Source organism: Pimephales promelas, chromosome 11 (assembly GCF_988280905.1).
Source record: "Pimephales promelas chromosome 11, fPimPro1.hap1.1, whole genome shotgun sequence".
Classification (NCBI taxonomy): Eukaryota; Metazoa; Chordata; class Actinopteri; order Cypriniformes; family Leuciscidae; genus Pimephales; species Pimephales promelas.
In genome coordinates this window covers 30358272-30381548 of record NC_142779.1, presented here as the reverse complement: position 1 = coordinate 30381548, position 23277 = coordinate 30358272, and the positions used below count along the sequence as shown (strand labels likewise).

Below are 23277 nucleotides of genomic sequence, written 5' to 3'. Positions count from 1 at the left end.
TGTGCTATTCTGTGAAACGACAGGGGGCGAACTCTCGAGGAATTCACCTCTAAACCACCAGGAATCAGCAGCGAAGAAGTAGTTTGCTGTTTATTAGTAGTTTATTAATTGCTAATTCATAAAAGAGTAAATGCAGTAGGTTTATTGTAGCCTACTTTCACTGCATGTAGACTAGTTAAACAACTGAAGCCTTATTGGAGAGTGTTTAAACCTTAATTTTACCAGCAGGGCTTAAAGGGTTAGTTCACCCAAAAATGAAAATTAAGTCAATAATTACTCACCCCCATGCTGTACCAACCCCGTAAGACCTTCGTTCATCTTCGGAACACAAATAAAGATATTTTTGATTGAATCTGAGAGCAGGATCACTTTTCCATAGACAGCCTGAGGGACTGCCTCTTGACGGCCCAGAAAGTCATTAAAAGAAAAGGTTTAAATATTCCATGTGCCTACAGTGGCTCAACTATAACTTTATCAAGCGACGAGACTACTTTTTGTGCGAAAAAAAAACGTAAATAACGACTTTATTCGACTTTCCATTACTTCCTTATGGGCGCATGCGCGAGAACTGAGACGAGACCGTTCTTCTTCGACTACTTTTTGTTACCGGCTGCTCACCGCTTAGGAGTTTTACCGCCCCCTACCGTATAAGATGACGTACTGATATAGCCGGAGGCGCAAAACGTTCTGTTTACAAGCAGAACGTCATCTTATACGGTAGGGGGCGGTAAAACTCCTAAGCGTGAGCAGCCGGTAACAAAAAGTAGTCGAAGAAGAACGGTCTCGTCTCAGTTCTCGCGCATGCGCCCATAAGGAAGTAATGGAAAGTCGAATAAAGTCGTTATTTACGTTTTTTTTTTCGCACAAAAAGTAGTCTCGTCGCTTGATAAAGTTATAGTTGAGCCACTGTAGGCACATGGAATATTTAAACCTTTTCTTTTAATGACTTTCTGGGCTGTCAAGAGGCAGTCCCTCAGGCTGTCTATGGAAAAGTGATCCAGCTCTCAGATTCAATCAAAAATATCTTTATTTGTGTTCCGAAGATGAACGAAGGTCTTACGGGGTTGGTACAGCATGGGGGTGAGTAATTATTGACTTAATTTTCATTTTTGGGTGAACTAACCCTTTAATTCTGCTATTGTAGGCTTATTTTGTAGATGTAACCAATTACTTTAGACAAGTGCAAACTAGGTGCTTAATGTAAATGTGTTCCTGTTCACAAAATGAGATGTTATGGTCACCCATCAATGCAAATGTCTCTGTGTATAGAAGGATCATAAACATGCTGGTACAGATCGTACCAGTTCGGCCAGATTCGGCTCGTAGTCGTCTATCTTCGGATGCGGCGGCGCGCGCAAAGTTACAAAAAGTGCCGTGCACACCGCTAGGCGCAATGGGGTCTTGCGGACCCTACGCGCACGACCGCCCACACCGCAATGACCTCATTTTTGAGCCCTTCGCGCTCTTGCGGACACGTCGAGTATAAACAAGGCTTTAGGCTCTCTATTTATGGTAAGAGGCATGACCTTTCCAGGCAACGTGCGATAAGCTGCTGTCCAATCACAACACAGGAACCGCTGGCACAATCAGAACTCGTTAAATTTTTCTGAGGGACTTCCTTGTTCTATAATGTCATCGGGCCGTTTTTTGGACAGTGAAAACAGCGGTATACAGAGTAAATTGTTTGAAAAATACTGTGTTTTTACACGCGAAACATGAACACATGTTATATTGCACACTGTAAACACAATCAAAGCTTCAAAAAAGCATGAAGAACGGGACCTTTCAAATGTATAAAAGTTAAGCTAGTTGGTTTTGCTGTGTATTCCAAACTCTCGTCTCGGCCCTATTATTGAGATTATTTTATTCTTAAAACATGAAGATTTTTTTTCCTTTTGACTCTAATTTATGATATCCAAAACCAAGATATCCAAAATCTGGCTATATCTAGTGTAAGTATATGCAAAATAGTGCATATTTAATTAGATATTGCCTCATTTGGATATGTAAACATAAAACCTGTACACGGCAAACAAAATATTTGCAATTCTAAATGTATTTAACCAACAATATAGTCAAGTTAGTTTTTTTTCACCCTGTTCACCTTGGGTGTCTTGCCTAAAAGATAATAAAGTTTGTGGTTCCAGCAAGTTCTGCTCTGATATAACAGTATTTAGTAAAACTGTAGCTTGATAGAACTAGCACTGAGATCATTTTCAAGGCCAGTGCCTTTAGAAGTTTAACTGACATGGTGCACAGACTCCTTTAGATTCTTCAATGGCTGTGTCAGTTAAAGGTGCTATATGTATTTTTTAGCGCCCTCTATCTGTGATGATTCAGATTGCAACCACTTTTTACAAGAGGGCTTTCAACACACCGGAGAAAGCATCACACAACATGCTGGAAACTCATGTAAACTCCCACTGCAACGTTACAATAATAGGCTACTTTAATCAGCTTGACATTGAACTAATGCTCCAGGCTCGTACCATGATAACGTTACATTTGTGGTGTTATCTAGCATAAAGCATTTCACTAAATATTCGTGTATCTTTCACAATCAGCAATGTCAACATAGGTGAATGTATAATATGATTACGAAAACGGTTAGTGAACTAGACTGAACAATTTCTGTATAGTAACATTACTGTACTGAACGTGTCTGGAAATGTGTATTATAAACAATATGGTAGTGGGATGAGTGACGTTAGGACCACTTTTTCTTATTCTGGAACAGTCTTTTGTATTCATTTCATGTGTCATGTATGTTGTAGTTTACCTTGCTATTTGATTACAGTTTACCATTATTTATTTCAGCATATCTGAAAACTTGTAATTTATCGCAATAAAAATAGCGGAGGTCTCTCCATAATTCAAACGCTCTGATGTTGATCCGTGTTTTCGTCCGATTCACGTTTGACCTGACGAGCTTCAGCAGATATATTTTTATTATTTTTTTTATATTTCTGTGGAGTTTGTGTTGGAGTGTGTGTTGTGCTGGAGGAGTGTTTTGGTGTTATCAGACTCATGTCATCAGTTGCCGTGCCGTCGCATAGACTGTATATAAAAGGAGAGTGGATCGGGAGCGCACATGCACGTCAAATCCGATGGATTTCGCAGAAAATCCGACCCGGATACTTCACATAGAAATAGGAATACTATCCTTCAGAGGTAATAGCAAAAAAAATAAAAAAAAATAAAAAAAGGATTCATTTTAGAAGAAAAGTTACATATAGCACCTTTAAACTTATATAAAATTGGCTTGCAGGCACTTGCCTTGTATATAGTGTGAGTGTAATCACACACAGAGCATGTTTGAGACTATCGTTCTGAGCTGGCACAGTGTGTAGGAGCTTTACCTGCAGGATGGACACCGTCTGTGAAAAATGATGCTGTTCCATTGTGGATGTGGAATACAGGGCGGCCAGCGGATGGTCAAACTTCTGCAGATAACTGTTACTGTAGCCACGGTGGTCCAGGTCGTGACACAAGCAGGCTATCAGCAAGCCTTTCCTCTGTGTGAGCGAGCAAGAAAGTTATTATATGGAGCTATTAACAGTAAAGGCCCATTCAAACCAAGAAAAATAACTATAAAGAGATATCTTCAACACCATCCACACCAACAGGTGATAATGTTCTGCTTATTATAAGTGTGTGCTGTAGTTATCTGTAGCTTTAAATGCTCAAGCTCTTTAAATGTCAATGTTTTTATCTTTCATCAACTGAAAAAAAGGAATTCAAGTGTTATCATTTCTCCGTGTCGTTATAGCTAGTAGAATTATTATTAAAGCTTTAAAGGTAACGTGCTCCGTGTGAAGGGACTGTAACTTGTGTGTGTTTTTATAATAGAGCAGCTTTATCTGTAACAAGTTACTTTCTCCATCAGACAAGAATGGAAAACTTCAGTTAGATGCTTTTGTTCCTTACAATGTTTTTATTACAATGTTTATTTTTCTAATAAAATGAACTAATATTTAAATGAGATACCTCCACCAGAAACTGTAATGCATAAAACAATTATTTCATTAGTTACATATTTTAAAATACAAAGTCTCTTCGGCCTCTCAAAATCACATTTCTTTTTTATTATTATTATTTTTTAATTATTTTTATTTATTTTAAATAAATGAATATAAATAAAATATAATATAAATAAATATTTTTAAATAAATTTATTTTAATAATTTATTTATTTTATAAATCACATTTCTGTCACATTAATGTCAGATTGCCAAATGAAATGAGATATCATGTCAAAGCATAAAACCTACATTTTCCATAAACATCACTTACAATTGCATTTTAGTCAACAATTAGGTCTTTGTTGTTTAGTGGTTCGGCACACTGTGCCAGGCACTACTTGGTTCATGAATATTAATTGCATCATATGACGTTTGCCCCGAGTGATATGCTGGAAGGTAGACATGTGAGTGCTAGACAGAGTAAGATTACTATGACTTTAAGGGTTTCTGGACGGTTACCTAGGCTAACTTATTGTTAGTACACTGTTAGACCTTACCAGTTTTTTTTACAGTAAAATACTGGCAACACTGTTGCCAGTAATTTACTGTAAAAATGCACTAAAACTCAAGTTAACTAAAAAATACAACTTATTAGTTTTAGTGCATTTTTACAACACTGTTGCCAGTAATTTACTGTAAAAATGCACTAAAACTCAAGTTAACTAAAAAAATAGAACTTATTAGTTTCAGTGCATTTTTACAACACTTTTGCCAGTAATTTACTGTAAAAATGCACTAAAACTCAAGTTAACTAAAAAATACAACTTATTAGTTTTAGTGCATTTTTACAACACTGGCCAGTAATTTACTGTAAAAATGCACTAAAACTCAAGTTAACTAAAAAATACAACTTATAAGTTTTAGTGCGTTTTTACAGTAAATGTATTTTACTGTAAAAAAACCTGGTAAGGTCTAACAGTGTAGCTCATAGTTTAGTTTATTTCAAAAGTAGCTTTCGCAACACAACTCTGATGTGAAATGATTCTTTTGTAAGTACACTGTAAGAAGTGCTATTATGAGAATGACACTGACCTCGAGCTCTGTGAATATCCCAGTGGTTTTCTGCAGAATGGCGTACATGCAGTGTGCCACCGTCACAGCGTGTTTCCAGTTGTGGTATGGAACTCGTCTGTAATTTTTCCGCACTGACATAGTGAAGCGACACAGTTTCTCCTGCTCAAAGCTGTTGTTACACAAAGAAAGTGTGAGTGTACACGTTTGCCTTGTCAAAGCCGGTGTTTCTTCGCCTACACACTTTTATGTCCAAAATTGCAAAAGACAATGGATTTAAATATTTTTTATATCAGAGTAATTTATTTTTGCTACTTTTCAGATGTATTTCATGTTGTATTGTTCTACTCTGATCCCAGACCTAGACTTCTAATCTTTCAGTACACTCACCTAAAAGATTGTTAGGAACACCATACTAATAACATACTGTGTTTGACCCCCTTTCACCTTCAGAACTGCTTTAATTCCACGTGGCATTGATTCAACAAAGTGCTGAAAGCATTTTTTTTTAAATGTTGGCCCATATTGATAGGACAGCATCTTGCAGTTGATGGAGATTTGTGGGATGCACATCCAGGGCACGAAGCTCCAGTTTCACCACATCCCAAAGATGCTCTATTGGGTTGAGATCTGGTGACTGTGGGGGCCATTTTAGTACAGTGAACTCATTGTCATGTTCAAGAAACCAATTTGAAATGATTCGAGCTTTGTGACATGGTGCATTATCCTGCTGGAAGTAGCCATCAGAGGATGGGGACATGGTGGCCATAAAGGGATGGACATGGTCAGAAACAATGCTCAGGTAGGCCGTGGCATTTAAACGATGCCCAATTGGCACTAAGGGGCATAAAGTGTGCCAAGAAAACATCCCCCACACCATTACACCACCACCACCAGCCTGCACAGTGGTAACAAGGCATGATGGATCCATGTTCTCATTCTGTTTACGCCAAATTCTGACTCTACCATCTGAATGTCTCAACAGAAATCGAGACTCATCAGACCAGGCAACATTTTTCCAATCTTCAACTGTCCAGTTTTGGTGAGCTCTTGCAAATTGTAGCCTCTTTTTCCTATTTGTAGTGGAGATGAGTGGTACCCGGTGGGGTCTTCTGCTGTTGTAGCCCATCCGCCTCAAGGTTGTGCGTGTTGTGGCTTCACAAATGCTTTGCTGCATACCTCGGTTATTAAACGAGTGGTTATTTCAGTCAAAGTTGCTCTTCCATCAGCTTGAATCGGTCGGCCCATTCTCCTCTGACCTCTAGCATCAACAAGGCATTTTCACCCACAGGACTGCCGCATACTGGATGTTTTCCCCTTTCACACCATTCTTTGTAAACCCTAGAAATGGTTGTGCGTGAAAATCCCAGTAACTGAGCAGATTGTGAAATACTCAGACCGGCCCGTCTGGCACCAACAACCATGCCACGCTCAAAATTGCTTAAATCGCATTTCTTTCCCATTCTGACATTCAGTTTGGAGTTCAGGAGATTGGATTAGATAATTGCATTAATGAGAATTTGAACAGGTGTTCCTAATAATCCTTTAGGTGAGTGTACAATGGATGGATGGATGGATATTCAGAAAGACAAAGAGATAGATAGAAAGACAGACAGATAGACAGCTAAATGGTCAGATAGACATGGGCATTCAGGCAGATAGATAGATGTCAGACAGATAGATAAAACACACAGGGCTTATATAAATGTACACATTCTTACCTGCTTTTCCCACAAGAATTGTGAACCATGTATACAAATATTGCAGGCCACATTTCCTCAAAAGGGGCAATGTCAAAGTGAAACCTTAGACAGAAATATGACAGTTTGTTTGCAATTCAAATCTGTACAGGTGAAACATGAACACGAATGGTCAATACATCCTGATTACAACAGTACTCGAATATCATGCACACTTATCCACACATGAGAATAATAACACCAGACAAATATGCACGTTTAGTTGCTATGGATCATGACAACACTTTAATAATTTATATTTAAAATAAATAAAATACACATCTGTGATATAAAAAAACACACAATGAGCAACATGAGGCTGAACCTTGACTGCCTTATTGCTTTTATTAAATGTTGGTAACAGAACTATGATAATATTTATATGAAAAAATGTTTTTATTGTAGTAATAATCTGAACAAGTAGTTTATGCAGTTTCCTAACTGTAATATATAACACTAATGTTCAGTCCAATGCTTTTAGAGCCTATTTTACAGCTATTTAACTGATTTATTACTGAAAGCCATTATAGCAGTGATTTGGATGTATGAGAGTGTAAACTCACAGTTCAATCTCTTTATAAATGACAGCAGGGAGAGAGAGTTGTGTGAGGGTCTTCCACTCCTCGGATGTGCAGATGCTGTGGTACGAAAGCTTCTCCATAGTCACCCGGTAAATGCACTCTGAATGTCTTATCCGGTGATACATCTACACACAAACACATACACACACCCCATGTGTTTACGCAGATGCAAAATATACATGCAAAACAGTCTAACCCACTGAAAATATTGTGGTTTCTTTTTATCTATCTATATTTCTATAATCTTCTATGTTTGTTCAGTGTTTTTAGTGTAGTGGTTGACTGATATTAATTTTTTGATGGTCAATACCTCAGAGGGCAAGGTGGCAAATGACCGATATAAATTATATCACACTTTATCATGATAGTAAAAACCTATTAACCCTCTGGGGTTGTTCGTTTCAGAGTCACACTCGGGGTGTTCGGGTCCAAATGGACCCAAAGGGCGGGATTCATATTTAAAAAAACAAAAATCATGATTTATTTTTTTTACTCGTTTTTTATAATATTTTTTCTTTTCTTTTTTGGTGTTTTGAGAAAATTTCAAAAATAAAAAAAAATTATAATTAGTATTAAAGCAATAATTATGACAAAATTTCCCCCCATTGAACATAATAGAAAAATATTTTTTTAAATTTTTTTTAAAGCTGTATTTCATTTTAGAGTCAAGCCTAGGCCTAATAAAAGCAATTTTTGAAATGAGATGGATGCCATCTGGTGGACAAACTGAGCATTTTAAAAATGCAAAACACGTGTATAATCTGAATTTTTTGGTGTGTTTGTGTATAAAAGTGTGTTTGTGTATGTGTATGTGTGTCTGGACGTGTCTGTTTTGCACTCTTGATGTTTTATAGATTCACCCCTTCACTGTTGTGTGCTTTTTTTCAAGATCGTTGCTGATTTGTAGATTGTACGCACAAAAAAACTCAGTATTTTCACATTTTTGCCAATTTCCCATTCATTTTCCATGTGGGTCCATTTGGACCCGAACACCCCAAGTGTGACTATTTTTTTTTACAACCACTTAGACTACTCACATCCTGTCCCCAATTTTTTGGGGTCTTCAAATACCAAATATCAACAAAGTCACCAAATTTCGGACCATTCCGAGGAAGCTGTGATTTAAAAAAAAAAATTATTTAAATTCTTCGGGTCCATTTGGGCCGAACAACCCCAGAGGGTTAATAACAATTGCTGAAATGAAATTAATATTGATATTACATTATATTTACTACATCTCACTACATCTAATGACTTGCTTACTGGCGAAAGGCAAGGGCAATGACCTTTCCACGACAACAACTTGTTACTCACATCACAGCAGAGAATGGGAAACTACGTCGTTACGCATTGCATTCTGGGTAGTCGTCGCCATATTTTAGGACACACCGTACTTCTAACAAATAGTAACTGAGTTAGTAACTGAGTTGAATCATTATAAAAGTAACTAATTACCAGGGAAAGTAACTATTGCACTACTTAAAAAAAAGTTAAAATAGGCCTATGTCAACTTATTTTAAATATTATTTAATTTATATATATATATATATATATATATATATATATATATATATATATATATAAATAATGTATTATTTTTAATTTAATTATTATTTAAACTAATATTTTAAATATTATCATTAGAACAATAAAACATAATTTTTGGGTTTAGGTTTAGAACTTTTAATATTTAATATTGCACAGACCACAACTGGCCAACAAATAAGTCGAAAAAATATATACTTAAATGTACCAAAAATGAATAAATAATAATAAATTAAAATATACATACACTTTTTGTAGTGAAAATCAAAATGATAAACAGTTTAACAAGAAGTGCTCCCAGAACCCGAATTCCCAGAACGTTCCCTGCAGGTTATTCTTAGATTTTATTTCTATAACCATGTAAATTAAATAAAACGGATGATACCAATAGGCTACCGAGATTATTCTAATGCTGAAATTTGTAATTTATTTATAAACAAACTATATAATGCTCGGACACACTCGGTTTCTCTCGCGCAGTAGAGCGCGCTCTCGGACACACTCCATCTAGCGCATTGTCGTGTGCTCGCGGCGTTCGCCTCGCTTCAGTCCAGTTCGGCACCTCATAAACACACACGCGCACACACACACACACACACACCAGAGAAAAAAAACTTTGCAGTTCCTATGGTGGAAAGAGAGCCTACTCGGATGGAAACTGCTTCAGTGAACCCAATTAGGCTATAGTAACGCCGCATTTTATTGTCATGAACGGTAATGTTAGTAACGCCGTTTATTTATAACGCCGTTATTCACATCACTGCATGAAAGGTGTCGAATTCGGTCTAAACAAGACTAATATTAAAGGATTAGTTCACTTTTGAAAAAACTTTTGCTGATAATTTACTCACCCCCATGTCATCCAAGATGTCCATGTCTTTCTTTCCTCAGTCGAAAAGAAATTAAGGTTTTTAATGAAAACATTCCAGGATTTTTCTCCATATAATGGGAAAAATTATATAAAAAATATAAAAAAAATATATAATTTCTTCAATGGGAACTGGATGGTTCAAGGTCCAAAAGACAGTTAATAACAGTTTCAGATGCAGCTTCAAATGTCTTTAAACGACACCAGACGATGAATAAGGGTCTTATCATGCGAAACAATCGCATATTTCAAAACTTATTCCTTAACTTTTCTAAGGACAAATGCTAGCCTTGCTCTATTCTGTGAGGCGCGTTTGCAACGTCACGTAATACGTAATTATGTTCAAAAGGTCACGGGCGACGTAGCTGAAAGTACAGAGTCAGTGTTTACAAGTTGAACGCATAGGTTGAATGTGCAAACTAGCTCAAACACCGTTTACAAAAAAAGGAATTAAAAGGAAAAACAACGATGTCGGACGATTTTGATTCTGTACTTCCGGCTTCGTCGCCCGTGACCTTTTGAACGTAATTACGTATTACGTGACGTTACAAACGCGCCTCAGAGAATAGAGCAAGGCTAGCATTTGTCCTTAGAAAAGTTACATTTTTGGAATAAGTTTTGAAATAACCGATCGTTTCGCATGATAAGACCCTTATTCATCGTCTGGTGTCGTTTAAAGACATTTGAAGCTGCATCTGAAACTGTTATTAACACTATCTTTTGGACCTTGAACCATCCGGTTCCCATTGAAGACCATTATATGGAGAAAAATCCTGGAATGTTTTCATCAAAAACCTAAATTTCTTTTCGACTGAGGAAAGAAAGACATGGACATCTTGGATGACATGGGGGTGAGTAAATTATCAGCAAAAGTTTTTTCAAAAGTGAACTAATCCTTTAACATAAATATTACCATGCTTCAGTCATTTTTAAAATCTGCTATGAGACGAGACGAGACGAGACGAGAGGGCCCGTTTCTTCCAAACGTTCCCATTCTCTAAGAGGTGTGATGTTATTGCCGACAGATGTGTTTATTAGACTCCAGGTCATGCTACATGTCGGCGCACTTACATTTGCACAGTGTAAGGCCAAAGCACAGAAGACGGCGAACATCTTAAAGTTGTTCTCATCAGTTTTAGTGAAGGCACTTCCTCCCAGCTTGTTCACCATTTGTACAACACCGATCACAGTCCCGCGGCTGACTATGGGCATGCACAGGATATTCCGCGTCGTGTAGCCAGTGTAGAGATCTACTTCTCTGTGAATAGCAGAACAAATGCACACATACACAGAGCTGAACATCCATAGTGCTTGCTTTGCTTGTATATGATTGAGTAAGGGATTGAGTTAAACACACAACGGGTTCTAGCGCTGGCTCATCCGGTCTTAGCATAATCATCTTATTCCAGATTTACACAAATCCAGAAGCCCCTTTCATCTGACATGTCCACTTTAACACCTAGAACCACAGACCACTGTGTGTCCATATGTCCAACTCAACAATACACTTGAGGACTATATACTGTATTATATTGGCAGTACAACAAAGCATGATGCATAAATATTTTATATTTATTAGAGTAATAAGAATGAGATTATTTTGCACCATGGAAAAAAAAAATATTTCTTGCTTGGGTTAAAAATTTGACATATGACAGGCTTTGTGAGATTCACCCTGCTAATTAATAATCATGGACCAAACCTGGATCATTGCCATGATACTGTAACTTTACAATTCCAACAGTTGTCTAAGTCCTCGAACAACATGCCAGTGCAGTGACTGTGTATTACGTTACTTTACTTATTCATCAAGCTTTAACTATTAATTGTAGAGCCTGGTCATTTAACAAAATGGCTTAAAGTAATCTCAGATGTTTTCAATAGAAAATGAAAATGTTTATTACCTGTTGAAACGGGGGTCTGCATAGGCATCCGGAATATTCAAAACCTCTCCTGTTCGTGCCACCTGACCAGCTATACCTTTCTCTATAGAAAACCTGGGGGTGAGTGTTTTAGTTCAGTTACCAGTATATACTGTGTGATATATGCTTAGTCTCGGATATTCAAGAGTGAATCTCATGAAAACATGTCCAGGTCACATTTCACCACGAAATCATTTACGACCATTGGGATTTTTTGTCCAAATTGTCTGTCTCGGTCAGTCAGTCGATCAATAAATCAGTCCCAGCTCACAGCTCCAGTCGGTTCAATGTAATGTATTCAAATATACTTGTAATTAACACATTTGTAATAAGGAAGTTTAATCAAAATATATTAAAGGGCATATTGCAGGTTAGAGGACCCAACGAGTCAATGCATAGAAAAACAATGTAGGAACTAGATTTTCTTTAAAATATACATATAAACACGCTACAGAAGCTTCTGCAGTCGTTTTTGTGAGAAATTTTTACTTCCGCGTCTGAAAATGGGCGTGGCGGGCGTGACGCAATGAGCGGGAGAGCCGTCGATTCACACAACAGGAAAACAATGGATCGCATGACATTTCGGACGCTGAGGAAATACTCGTATGACGGATCAAGCCATAAAGTTATGAGCCTGCTATGCTAAAGAGATCAGGGACAGGCCAGGATAATGTCAGACAGAATGGTCAGAGAAAAATTGAGCTGTGATGTGAGGAGAACCAGTGGAGAACAGGACAGGCGCCTTTTAGGTGAGAGACGTGCTTATAGTAGGCTACACGTTCGCTAACGATATACACTGTGCTCACAATATTGTACAGATTATTATGATCCTATAACAGGCCAGCAGACATTAGTATGTTTAGGGTAGATTTATATACTATTAAATGTATAAAAACTTTACTTGAGTATATTTCTATACTAAAAGCATAGGCTATACTCAGGTAAATTTTTAATACATATTTTTCACCTAGGTTATAACATTAAAGAGTTTTACAGAACAGAACATTAAAGTTTTGAGTATTTAAACAACCAATTTTGTTTTTCAATTACAAGTTCTATTTAGGGCATGACATGACTAAGTTACCTATATAACATTATTTGATGCCATATTGGTAGTATACGACGATCAATATTCTTGCTTCGGCATACCATGTTGAACTCCATTATATTGCCGGGATGCTAATCATTTGATCTGAAGTGAACGCTACACACAACCGCGTTTTCCGAGCCGATGCAGAAGAGAAATCCCGTCTCTTCACCTGCTCAAACCGCACCAGGAACGAAAGATAGGCTATATAGCACCGTCACTTTTATTGTAATGGAAACTTGTGGACTCGATCTTGAAGTCCTGACAGGCTGGAGTTTTTGCAATCTCCACAAACACAATAATTTACCATGACGATGATAAATTAAAATGCAAAAACTAACGAAAGCACACTGACTGACGAGTGCTCTCACTGAACACCAGCCTGCTCTCCACTGAGCCGAGGCTGCGGCTCCCTGATATGACGTCAAATGACGCGATGTTGAAAAAAAAAGCTGTTTTTACTAGCAGTCCAAGAAACGCTCACTTTATCTTCTAAATTAGTGTCCTTATGTTGTTTTAAAACATTTTAAATCCTGCATTAACTTTTCATATGGTATTTTCATACAAGGTTATCTATAAATTTCGATTTTTTTTTTACCTGCAATATGCTCTTTAAATATATCACATAAAGCAACAGTTCAATACATTGCATTTGATGTTAGTCAACACATCAAGCATACTTATTTAAAGCATGATAAAATATTACTAAGCCATAATGATTTAAAATGTACCTTTAAAGTAAAACTTTTAAGTTGACGACTTTTTGAAGTGCATTATAAAGGGCTTGGAGCCAGAGGGGCGTAAGCATAGATATGTATGTAAAGGCTAGATGTGTTACGGCGGAGTTTCCATCGTCATCACCGGCGGCCATCTTGTCACAGACGGGCTTTCTGGCGGGCTCTATGGTATCTGATGTAAGAAATACTCTTATCTCGTTGAAATCTTGACGGATTTACAAACGGTTTGGTTTCTTACAAACATTATTAACGTGGCTATAATTCTGGATGATTATTTATTTTTTATACACTTATTATTCATAAGTATGCAGTATCATAACTACATCTCTGCCGTTTATAACAAACCAGACTGTTTGAAAATCGGTAGAAAATTGAGCAAGTTACGGTGATTTAAAAAGTACATGCACCATTAAAACAATGTTACCAATGAGCGAGCTACCTGTGACAAGATGGCCCCTAGGTGCTGACGTCGACCTCCATTGGCCAGCAGCGCGGACGACACGTCTAGCCTTTATATACATATCTATGGGCGTAAGTGGCATTTTGGGCAAATAGGAGTTCTTTATATCAAAATAAAGGTCTCGATGAGCTCTATCCAATGGTGCAGTAGCGGTTCTAGGCACGGGCGAACCGGGCAGTCGCCCGGGGCGGCATTTCTTCATGTCACATGGGGGGCGGCACGCACGAGCAGTTAAAAAAATCCTCTGTGCCGCGAAGGTTTTCTATTTTTTTACCATTTCGATTCAATTATTGGCATGGCGCCCCAAATTGCTGAGAAGGTGCCGTGCACAGAAGCGATATCAAGGGGGTCTCTTGATTAGTTCACGTATCGCGTCTTTTGCGCGCTCGAGGTCGTTATTTCAAATAGGCGATTAGGCGCACGGGAAAGCGCGCTCATTATGCGCTCGCGGGAGGCGCGCTCATAAACTTTTCAGTATGGGAGTGCTCGTGCACCCAAACACTTGGGTGTTTTTTCTCTTCTCCATAAAAAAATATTTTAGCAGAGCTTCAGCGAGCGTTTTTCTGTGGTGCAAATACATTAGCTACTAAAACTTCTTTGTCATTGTGGAGAGCCCAGTGCATGGTTGAATAGTAACGAAAGCCATGGGAAAATCGGACCAAAGTTTACTATTAATAATAAAAGATAAGCTACTGTGCATTATAAATGTCAGGAATGTATCTTTATTGACTCATTCTTTTTATAGAGATGATTGAATGCTGAAATATGAGGTATATATTTTTATAAAATCTCTTTTTGTGTTAACCTTTTTTTAAGTTTAGTAGGTAAGATAAAAGAAACTCCTTTAAAACAAATCTTTAATGTTATTAACTTGGTGAATTGATTTTGTATTAGGCTTTTTGTGTATGTGATCATGTTGGTCACTATATTCATGAAATGAAAATAATTTACATAATGATCAACTTTGTCTTTTTACAGTAGCCTATATGCAAAGTACAATTTTCTATTTTCTAACATTCTAAGAGTGACATAGGGCTACAAAAGCTATTTTAAGTCTATAACAGTTTGGATAGTGTTTAATATGAGAGCTGTTCAAAATTATTTAAGAGATAAGAGATAAGTATTGTGTTACTAAATAAGTATCTCTCAGACCCTTTTAATTTTAAAAACTCCATTTCGTGACAAATATTGTTTAACAAGCCATAACTAAAAGTGTGCCATGCATATAATTTAAGGCAATAACCAATGCGCTAATGGTTACTTCCTCTCTTTAAAGTTAGATTAAACTAGCAAAATAACTGGATTCTATTAACTGTGTTTTTCAAATGAACGGTATGTGATTTTATTGTTGGGTTGTTGTTTTGTTTTTTTTGTGTTTTTTTTTTTTTTTTGGGGGGGGGGTTTGGGGGTGCTCGAAGGGGGTCTCGCCCTGGGTGTAATTCAGAGTAGAACCGCCACTGTAATGGTGCCAAAAAATACCTATCTGAGATCAAACTTTATTGAATAAAGTAACAAAAATCGTATCTGACGTATTTGACATTTTGTTAAGAAAGGTAGTTATGAAAGTGTACTATCTTTAAGGCCTTTTATTCCATTAATATTATATAATCTGCAAGTACAGATTTTTAAAATATACATTTAAGTTTGAAGTTTTTGGCCAAAAGTATTGGCAGTGACAAAGTTTGTTTTGCTTCAGTATTTCGAGATCATTTTTTCACGTTTCTGGTATACTGAAAACAATGCTAAGCATTTTAAATACGTTTTAAACGCTTTCATTGGCAAAAACATGCATACTGTATGTGCAAAGAGCAAATATTTACAGCGTTGACCTTTCTTCATAACCTCTGCAATTGGCTCTGGCGTGCTGGAAATCAGCCTTTGAGCTGAATCCTGACTGATAGAGATACATTCTTGCCTTATTAGCGCTCCAAGTTGATCACAGTTTGTGGACTTCTGCTTGTCAGCTCTCCTTTTGAGGATTGACCACAGGTTCTCTATGGGGTTAAGATCCGGGGAGTTGCCTGGCCACGGATACATTTAATGGCTGTCCCGAAGTCGCACCCTTCTCCGGACAATCGATTTTCCAGATGTCCCAAACAGTCAGAACGTGGTTTCATCAGTGAAAATAACTTTGCACCAGTTTTCTGCTGTCCAATCCGTGTATTTCCTGCAGAATTACAGTCTGTTCTTGATGTTTTTTTTTTTTGGAGAGAAGTGACTTCTTTGCTGTCCTTCTGTTGTTCAAATTGTTTTCCATTTTGACGCAAAGGGCCCTATTTTAACGATCTGAAACGCAATTATCAAGCGTGAAGCGCAAGTAACTTAGTAGCTGTCTCGGGCGCTGTTGCTATTTTACCGGCGAGTTAAAGGACTTTTGCGCTCGGCACAAAAGTTTAAAAGGGGATGGTTTGAAATAGCCTCATTATTCATAGGTGTGGTTTGGGCGTAACGTGAAATAAACCAATCAGAGCATCATCCAACATATCCTTTAAGAACAGGTGCGCATGTTGCATGGCGGATTATTATTATTATGGCGGATTTATCAGGTGATTTCGCAGTCTCCAGATTTATTTTTTTTTCTAGTTCTTGACGGACAAACTTATTTGTCAAATGTCTTTATATACATATACGTCTTGCCACTATTGGGCAAACAGGTCTGATCCATCATTACTACAATTAGACTAAAAAAATTGGGTAAATGTGTAAGGATTTTTACATCTTCATGGACACCACAATGATGTGTTAATATGTTTCCTTGTTATAATGTATGATTTGCAAAAATAAAAACAATCTGTGTTGATGAGAGAATCAAAGTGTGTGCGTGTTGTGCACCCGCTACATTATGGCCAAGCATGCGCGCTTAAAATAACATTATGAACAACACGCAACGCGCCACTGACTTTAGACCAGGTTTTTTCTGGTCAGTGGCGGAATTGTTTTCTGGAACTGCAAAATAGCACTAGGATATACAGTATTTGCGGCGAAACACGCCTCCTTTTTGCACTGACCCGCCCAAGGAGCGCAAGTTCATTCCCTAGTTTACCGGCATGCGTCTGTGGAGGGAAAAGCCCGCTTTGCGCAGGTGCAAAATAGGAATGAGACATGCGTCAGTGTAAAAAGTCATTTGCAGTGGTGGAGGAAGTACTGAATCTCAGTACTTAAGTAAAAGTACAAATATCCAGGTAAATATTTACTTTTAGTAAAAGTAGAAGTAACACAATGACAACCATACTTAAGTAAAAAGTAAAAAGTACCTGATTTTAAATGTACTTGCATAACAATTTATTCTCTTAATGTCTATTTTCTAATGATTTATAAAACATTTAATTCTAACTCATTCAACTTAATACTCCTATAATGATGTTCAATAATGATGGAAAAAAAATGTTGTCATCATTTCTGAAACAAGCTTGCAATTAGGCAATATAGCTACACATCATGCTTATCCTTACTATATGTTAATAACTATGTTTTGCAGTAAACGTGATTAATTTATGGTGTAATTCTGAACCTCTTGGCTTGCCATAATCCTAACCAAACGTAAGGTGCGTTCCATTCGACCGTTAGTGGACTTCACAGGGTATTTCACCATCTTACTGTAAGTGAGATTCCAATTCGAAGGGAACGAACATGTTCAGTTCGAAGGGCACTGCAAACGGCATAGGGAATAAGGGAACATCGATACATCACTTCACAGGAAGTCAGTGAAGTCCACTTCAACTGATATGCCGTGTTCAGGGAGTAGGGAGCAGTGAACACTGCGTAGGGACCCTGTCGAATGGAATGCACCTGTATATTACACAAAGTGCTTTTCCTATGCACGTAAAAACCAATTTTCGCGTATAAATTGCACGACAAACACACTGCGTGCGAGACGCATTTAGTGTGATCGGGTTGATATATCTATGGCAAACAAACGTCACTGGTGAGACAAACGTGCAACGAACGGACGGTCAAATTACGCTTTGGCCGGGGAAAAACTGATCAGAAAATGTAATGAAAATGTAAAGGAAGTTGTAGAAATGTAGTGTGGAGTAGAAAGTATAATAATTGCTGCAAAATGTAATGAAGTAAAAGTAAAAAGTAGGCACTATTTATTCTACTTAAGTAAAGTAAAGATACGTGAAAAATGTACTTAAGTAAAGTAATAAAGTATTTGTACTTCGTTACATTCCACCACTGGTCATTTGCGCCGGATGCAAGAAGTGTGATGACTGCACGTCTTACTTTGAAGGTAACCATTGCTAACTCAAGAACACAATGATTGGATTGGCAACCCTCCTTTAATGGCAATCAGTCTGCTCTTATAATTCTATCGGAATTAACGAGGGATTTCAACCGACTACTAGTACTTGTTCACACTTTCCCCTGTGCCAACATGACATCATGACTTTTGCGTAAACATACACGCTGCTTCCAAGTCAAGTGGCGTGTCATCTATACGCATTTTGAGCTATTCGCATGCATCCGTGTGGTAGGATGGTAGGGAAAGACTCATAAATGGTATTAACCCCAGTCACGGGTAGGTTTAGGGACGGGGTTGGGGTTGGTGATATATTTATATATACAGTAATAACGCTAAGTCAACGGCGTTCATAAACACGCTGAAAACCGATTATGCGTGTTGATAGCACGCCAAAAATGGAAATACGAATTGGCGTGTCATACACACGCAATTTTTAATGAGATCAGTCTGCATGTGCTGAAGATATGAATAGTGAAATGATGTTAACTGGTCATGTTATGTCAGGGGCAAAAAACATTGAAATTTAGGTTTTTATAAAAAACATAAACAACTAAATACATTAATTTAGCACATTTATTTTTAACAAAGGAATGTCTCATTCATTACTCTAAATAAAGGATACTGAGCATAGACGTTGATGCCATAATGCCTATCATCGAGCAGCCGGTATTATACAGATTTACCGTCAACAGTCAGTTCTTAATTTTGTGACTTTGTGCAACTCCTTTAAAATACATTTTACGTAAAGAATCCAACATGACTGTGTGAGGAACTGTGGGTGCTCACCTAATTTCTTTGGTTTTCCTAAAGACGGGCTTCCCTTCATTCTCCTCCCCGATATCAAACAAGTCAGAGTACAGCTCTTTGTTATTGTGATCCACCTGGAAAAGCGCACATCTGTCCGCATTAACCAGGTTTTTTGCATATATCTGAAACACAAATAAACAAGCATTTCCTTATTTCCCTGTTACCCTCAAATCTGATAACACTTTTTACCCTCTGGGGTCAATTTGACCCCAGTAATTTAAACCTCCACAATATGTTTATTTATTTTTTTTACAAAGGTTTGTCTCAGTTAATTTATGTCTTTGTTGACTACTTAAGTCCAGTGTTGTGCAAGTTACTTCCAAACTGTAATACATTAGGTATTACTTGTTACTGTTATTTAAAAGTAATTCATTACCTTACAATATTACTGTCCCAGAATTGTAATGCGTTACATTATTGATGTATTACTTTTGAGTTACTTTCACCAAAATAACTAAGTAGAACTTAACTTTTGGGCTGTAACGATATACAATATGAAACCGAAATCGCGATTCGCCACACGACTCAGATCAACGAACCTACAGAATCGCGACACACCTCTTCCAACTCCAGCGTTGTTCTCCTTACCGTCCATATCCAATGCTGCCTTATCTTTAAATTAGGCTATTAGTATTATTTGAAGTTAACATTATAAAATACGTAGACCTACACCACAAAACTAGTTGAGGATAAATTATTTAAAATTGGGGAAGTCCAGCATTAAAGGACTCCAGACATTAGACAAATATCAGTCTATGTTTTATTTTCAATATTAGGGAAAAGACACACATTCATGCGTGACAAAATCGTTTTTTTGTAATTCTGTTAATTACACTGCGCAAATCGGATGAGGAAGGGTTGACACTCCAGTCTCCATAGAACTTAAAATATTCATTTTATTTTAGTTTTCGTGTTCGCATTTATGAGGAAAAAACAATGTTATAGACGCGACCGCTCTGAACTGGCACTAAAAGACTGCTTTAAAACTTTCACATAGTCTGTTGCCTTTAAGAAGTAAAAGCAGACAATACACTGTAATACAACTGTAAGACAAGCCTCACTGAACATGTAACAAGTAAAATATTACTGAAAATTGATTAGTAATGCCTTACACTACTGCGTTACAGCAAAAAGTAATATGTTACTGTAATGTATTACTTTTGTAATGCGTTACTCCCAACACTGCTTAAGTCAGGTTTTAAGTTGATATCCACCCACCACCCCCCACCCCACCTAACCCCTTATACATCCAGAATACCCATTGCACGACTATGGACAAATTTACAAATCAAAATACTGATTTTACCTAAAATTGGAAAAGTATAAATACATCTGGTGTTTTATTTGTTTTTATAATATTTCTAAGTATAGATTTATGTAATCTATGACATTTGGAAAGAAAAACTATTTATTTTATCAAGGATAGTAACACGAGTTATGTTTGGGGTCAATCTCACAAAAATGATGTTTTCCCCTCCCAAATGCACAGGAAAGAATAGTTATCTTGAGAATTATGTCACATGTCATGTGAACTACTAGTAGTTCTCGCAATACTACAGATATGGTTATGTTTGGTTAGAGCCCTAAAACAGAGGGACGTTTTTTGAAAATGATATTGAATATGTAAAAATACAATGAACATTACAAATTCAAATTATAACATGTTATAATGACCTCAATATAACAACCAAAACAAATGTGTGTGAAATTTTAATATTTCTTCTGTTTTATTATACATCTAAAAGAGCCTGGGGTCAAATTGACCCCAAGGAACACCGATGTTACAAAATTTGTAGAGGACTTTGAAAAAATATTAGCAGGTTCATTTTATGTTTACAGAGTTGTCCCCATTTAATTAGGAGAAGTCATTAAATTTGAAGCAAAAAAAATAAATTAAAATCATGTTTTTACAGACGTTAAACATTGAATGGGGTCAAATTAACCCCAAGGATAATAGGAGGGTTAATGACATTTCTCCACAACGCAATTTGTTAACAGCATTATTACAGTGTGGTTCATCTCTGCAGTGAGTTCATCAGCATCGATAAGCGCAATTTGTTTTGTCATTCATATTAATCTGCAGTAAGCCATGTTGATGGATAATATATTTGTTTTTATGATTTTATCAATGACTTTTGATTAAATCTTATATGTGTACATCTCATTTTCAGTCATTAAATTCTAATATATTTGTGGAGTATATTACTGAAAAACTCTGATATACCAATATACACGTGTCTATGTGAAACTAGAAACTGAGGAACTTGTTCTTCCCACCGGATTTCACAACTTGGTCACACATTGCGTCTCATCTCCTCCAAGATAAACTTCTGCTTTATGAAACTGCGGACAAGTGAGAAATATCTTGAAACTAAGAAAGACGTTTAACTACTTCAATATTTCCAAGGACATGCTTTCAAAACCGGAGGTAATATTTGAATTAGTCCCTGAGAGGGAAGCCAAGAGCTCAGAGAGATGGCTGTCCTCTCCCTGACCTATTTGAATCACTTCCCGTGCTGTTTTACTCAACATGAGAGAGACATGAGGGGGCCAGTGGTCTGAAAAACTTGGATTGTATGAATATTTGCGTTTGTATGTGTGTGTGTGTGGAAGTGAGACCTAGAGAACTCAAACATGTGAGTCAATGAGAAAAAGAACATTTAACAACAAGCCCAAGGCTGGTGGGGTGAGCTGTGACTTGTAGGGGGTTTTCGCAGAACATGGCAAACAAATGAGAGATGTTTTTTCAAAGCACAAATCTCTTTGGCGTTGACGGTGACACAGATGAACGACAGAAGAACAGCGTGTTCGTCCTCATGACCAAGCATGTGACCCTATAGAGAGAGGGAAAACCTACTCACCATGATATGTTCAAGTAGAGAATCTATTGCCACTATGTTGTCAAAGTACGTTCTGTTTGAAATTGAAAAGGGGGAAACACCTGTCATTTTAAATGGAAAATAAATAAATGCATTTATTTTTTTAGGACATTGGTTATTTATTATAATGTTAAAAGCCAATAAACATTCAAGTATGGAGAAGGTCTTGGAGGAATCTCAAGAAAAATAAAAAGAATATTGAAAGGGTTAAAGATTAAGATTTTTTTTTTTTTTTTTAGGATTTGCATGGTACAACATATTTCCTACCAATTACTGTAATCCCTAAGGTTCCTGAAAATAATGACACAGCGCAAAAAGTATTTAATGACTATTTAACCAGTGTTGCCAGATTGGATGGTTTTGAATTGGATTGTGAGGATAAAAATTGTCTTGGTCTTGTGGGCAAAATTCTGGCTGGTTTAGGATCAGTTTAGCAGTTTTCAAACATGCATGTACTCCGTCCAATCAGTCGTCCTGACTTTACTAAACACACATTTCATGAGATTCCTCCAATACTCACTGACTTTCTAGGCATAAACTCGCTTACTTTGACACATCTAGAAGAAAGTCGTTGAGTTCTGTCTGTTTGGCGAGACCTCTGCAGACCTGTGAACAAAAGAGGAAAGTTTAAAGATGGCAATCACCACAAGTCGGTGTCTGAACTGATATTTCTGTCTTCTTGGAAATTATTCTCTAAGTCTATTCCATGCATTACCGATCATGTTGATCACCAGCCAATCCATTAAACTTTTAAAACGTTTTGTATCTATAAATCTGCTGAATAAAAATTAGACTGACTGCTTCATCTACTTTTTTTGCTATAAAAGGCCTTTGTCCTACATAAATCATACATAATTCAGCTAGAGTTGTTAGATGATGACAAGAAATTGGATGAACAGACCCTAAAGAAATAGTTCGCCTAAAAATAAAAATTCAGTCATCATTTACTCACCCATATGATGCTATTTTTTAATGTAGAACACTAAGAGGAGAACGTTTTGGAGAATTACAGATAGCCACAAAGAACTGTTGTTGTATGGAAAAGAGCTGCGTAAAATATTCAGAATACAATTAAATAATGATTCAATTTAATTTCTGATGATCCATTCCTTTAAGCCCTTTCATTAAAATGTGTTACTCATTGTCTTCCTTGTCTACTATGCTTATCGGGACCATGTACCATTACTCCCAGAGAGCTCTGCGATGCACAGGGACATTAAAGCCCAGAGTGTTGTCATTCCCTCGTTTAAGTACAAACAAGACCGCATTAATTGCACCTCCTGAGACGAGGGTGTGTTTGAATGTGTGGTCTGGTTGCTTACACTGGGCCAACCCGATCCATGTACACAGTGGATTACAGAGATCAAAACACA

General features: G+C 37.0%; 1 protein-coding gene across 5 annotated transcripts in view; it reads right to left on the bottom strand.

Moving 5' to 3' along the window:
• pde10a (phosphodiesterase 10A) overlaps positions 1-23277 on the bottom strand; it is a 169586-nt gene that overhangs the window by 7990 nt on the left and 138319 nt on the right. For all 5 annotated transcript variants that reach the window (XM_089117271.1, XM_089117267.1, XM_089117268.1 and 2 more), the window contains exons 9-17: positions 22452-22510; positions 21887-21938; positions 19005-19147; positions 11671-11763; positions 10838-11024; positions 7336-7478; positions 6755-6838; positions 5055-5205; positions 3360-3515 (exon numbers count right to left, since the gene is read on the bottom strand). In XM_089117271.1, the coding sequence (XP_088973397.1) occupies positions 3360-3515; positions 5055-5205; positions 6755-6838; positions 7336-7478; positions 10838-11024; positions 11671-11763; positions 19005-19147; positions 21887-21938; positions 22452-22510 (1068 nt within the window). The remainder of the gene's footprint in view (positions 1-3359; positions 3516-5054; positions 5206-6754; positions 6839-7335; positions 7479-10837; positions 11025-11670; positions 11764-19004; positions 19148-21886; positions 21939-22451; positions 22511-23277) is intronic.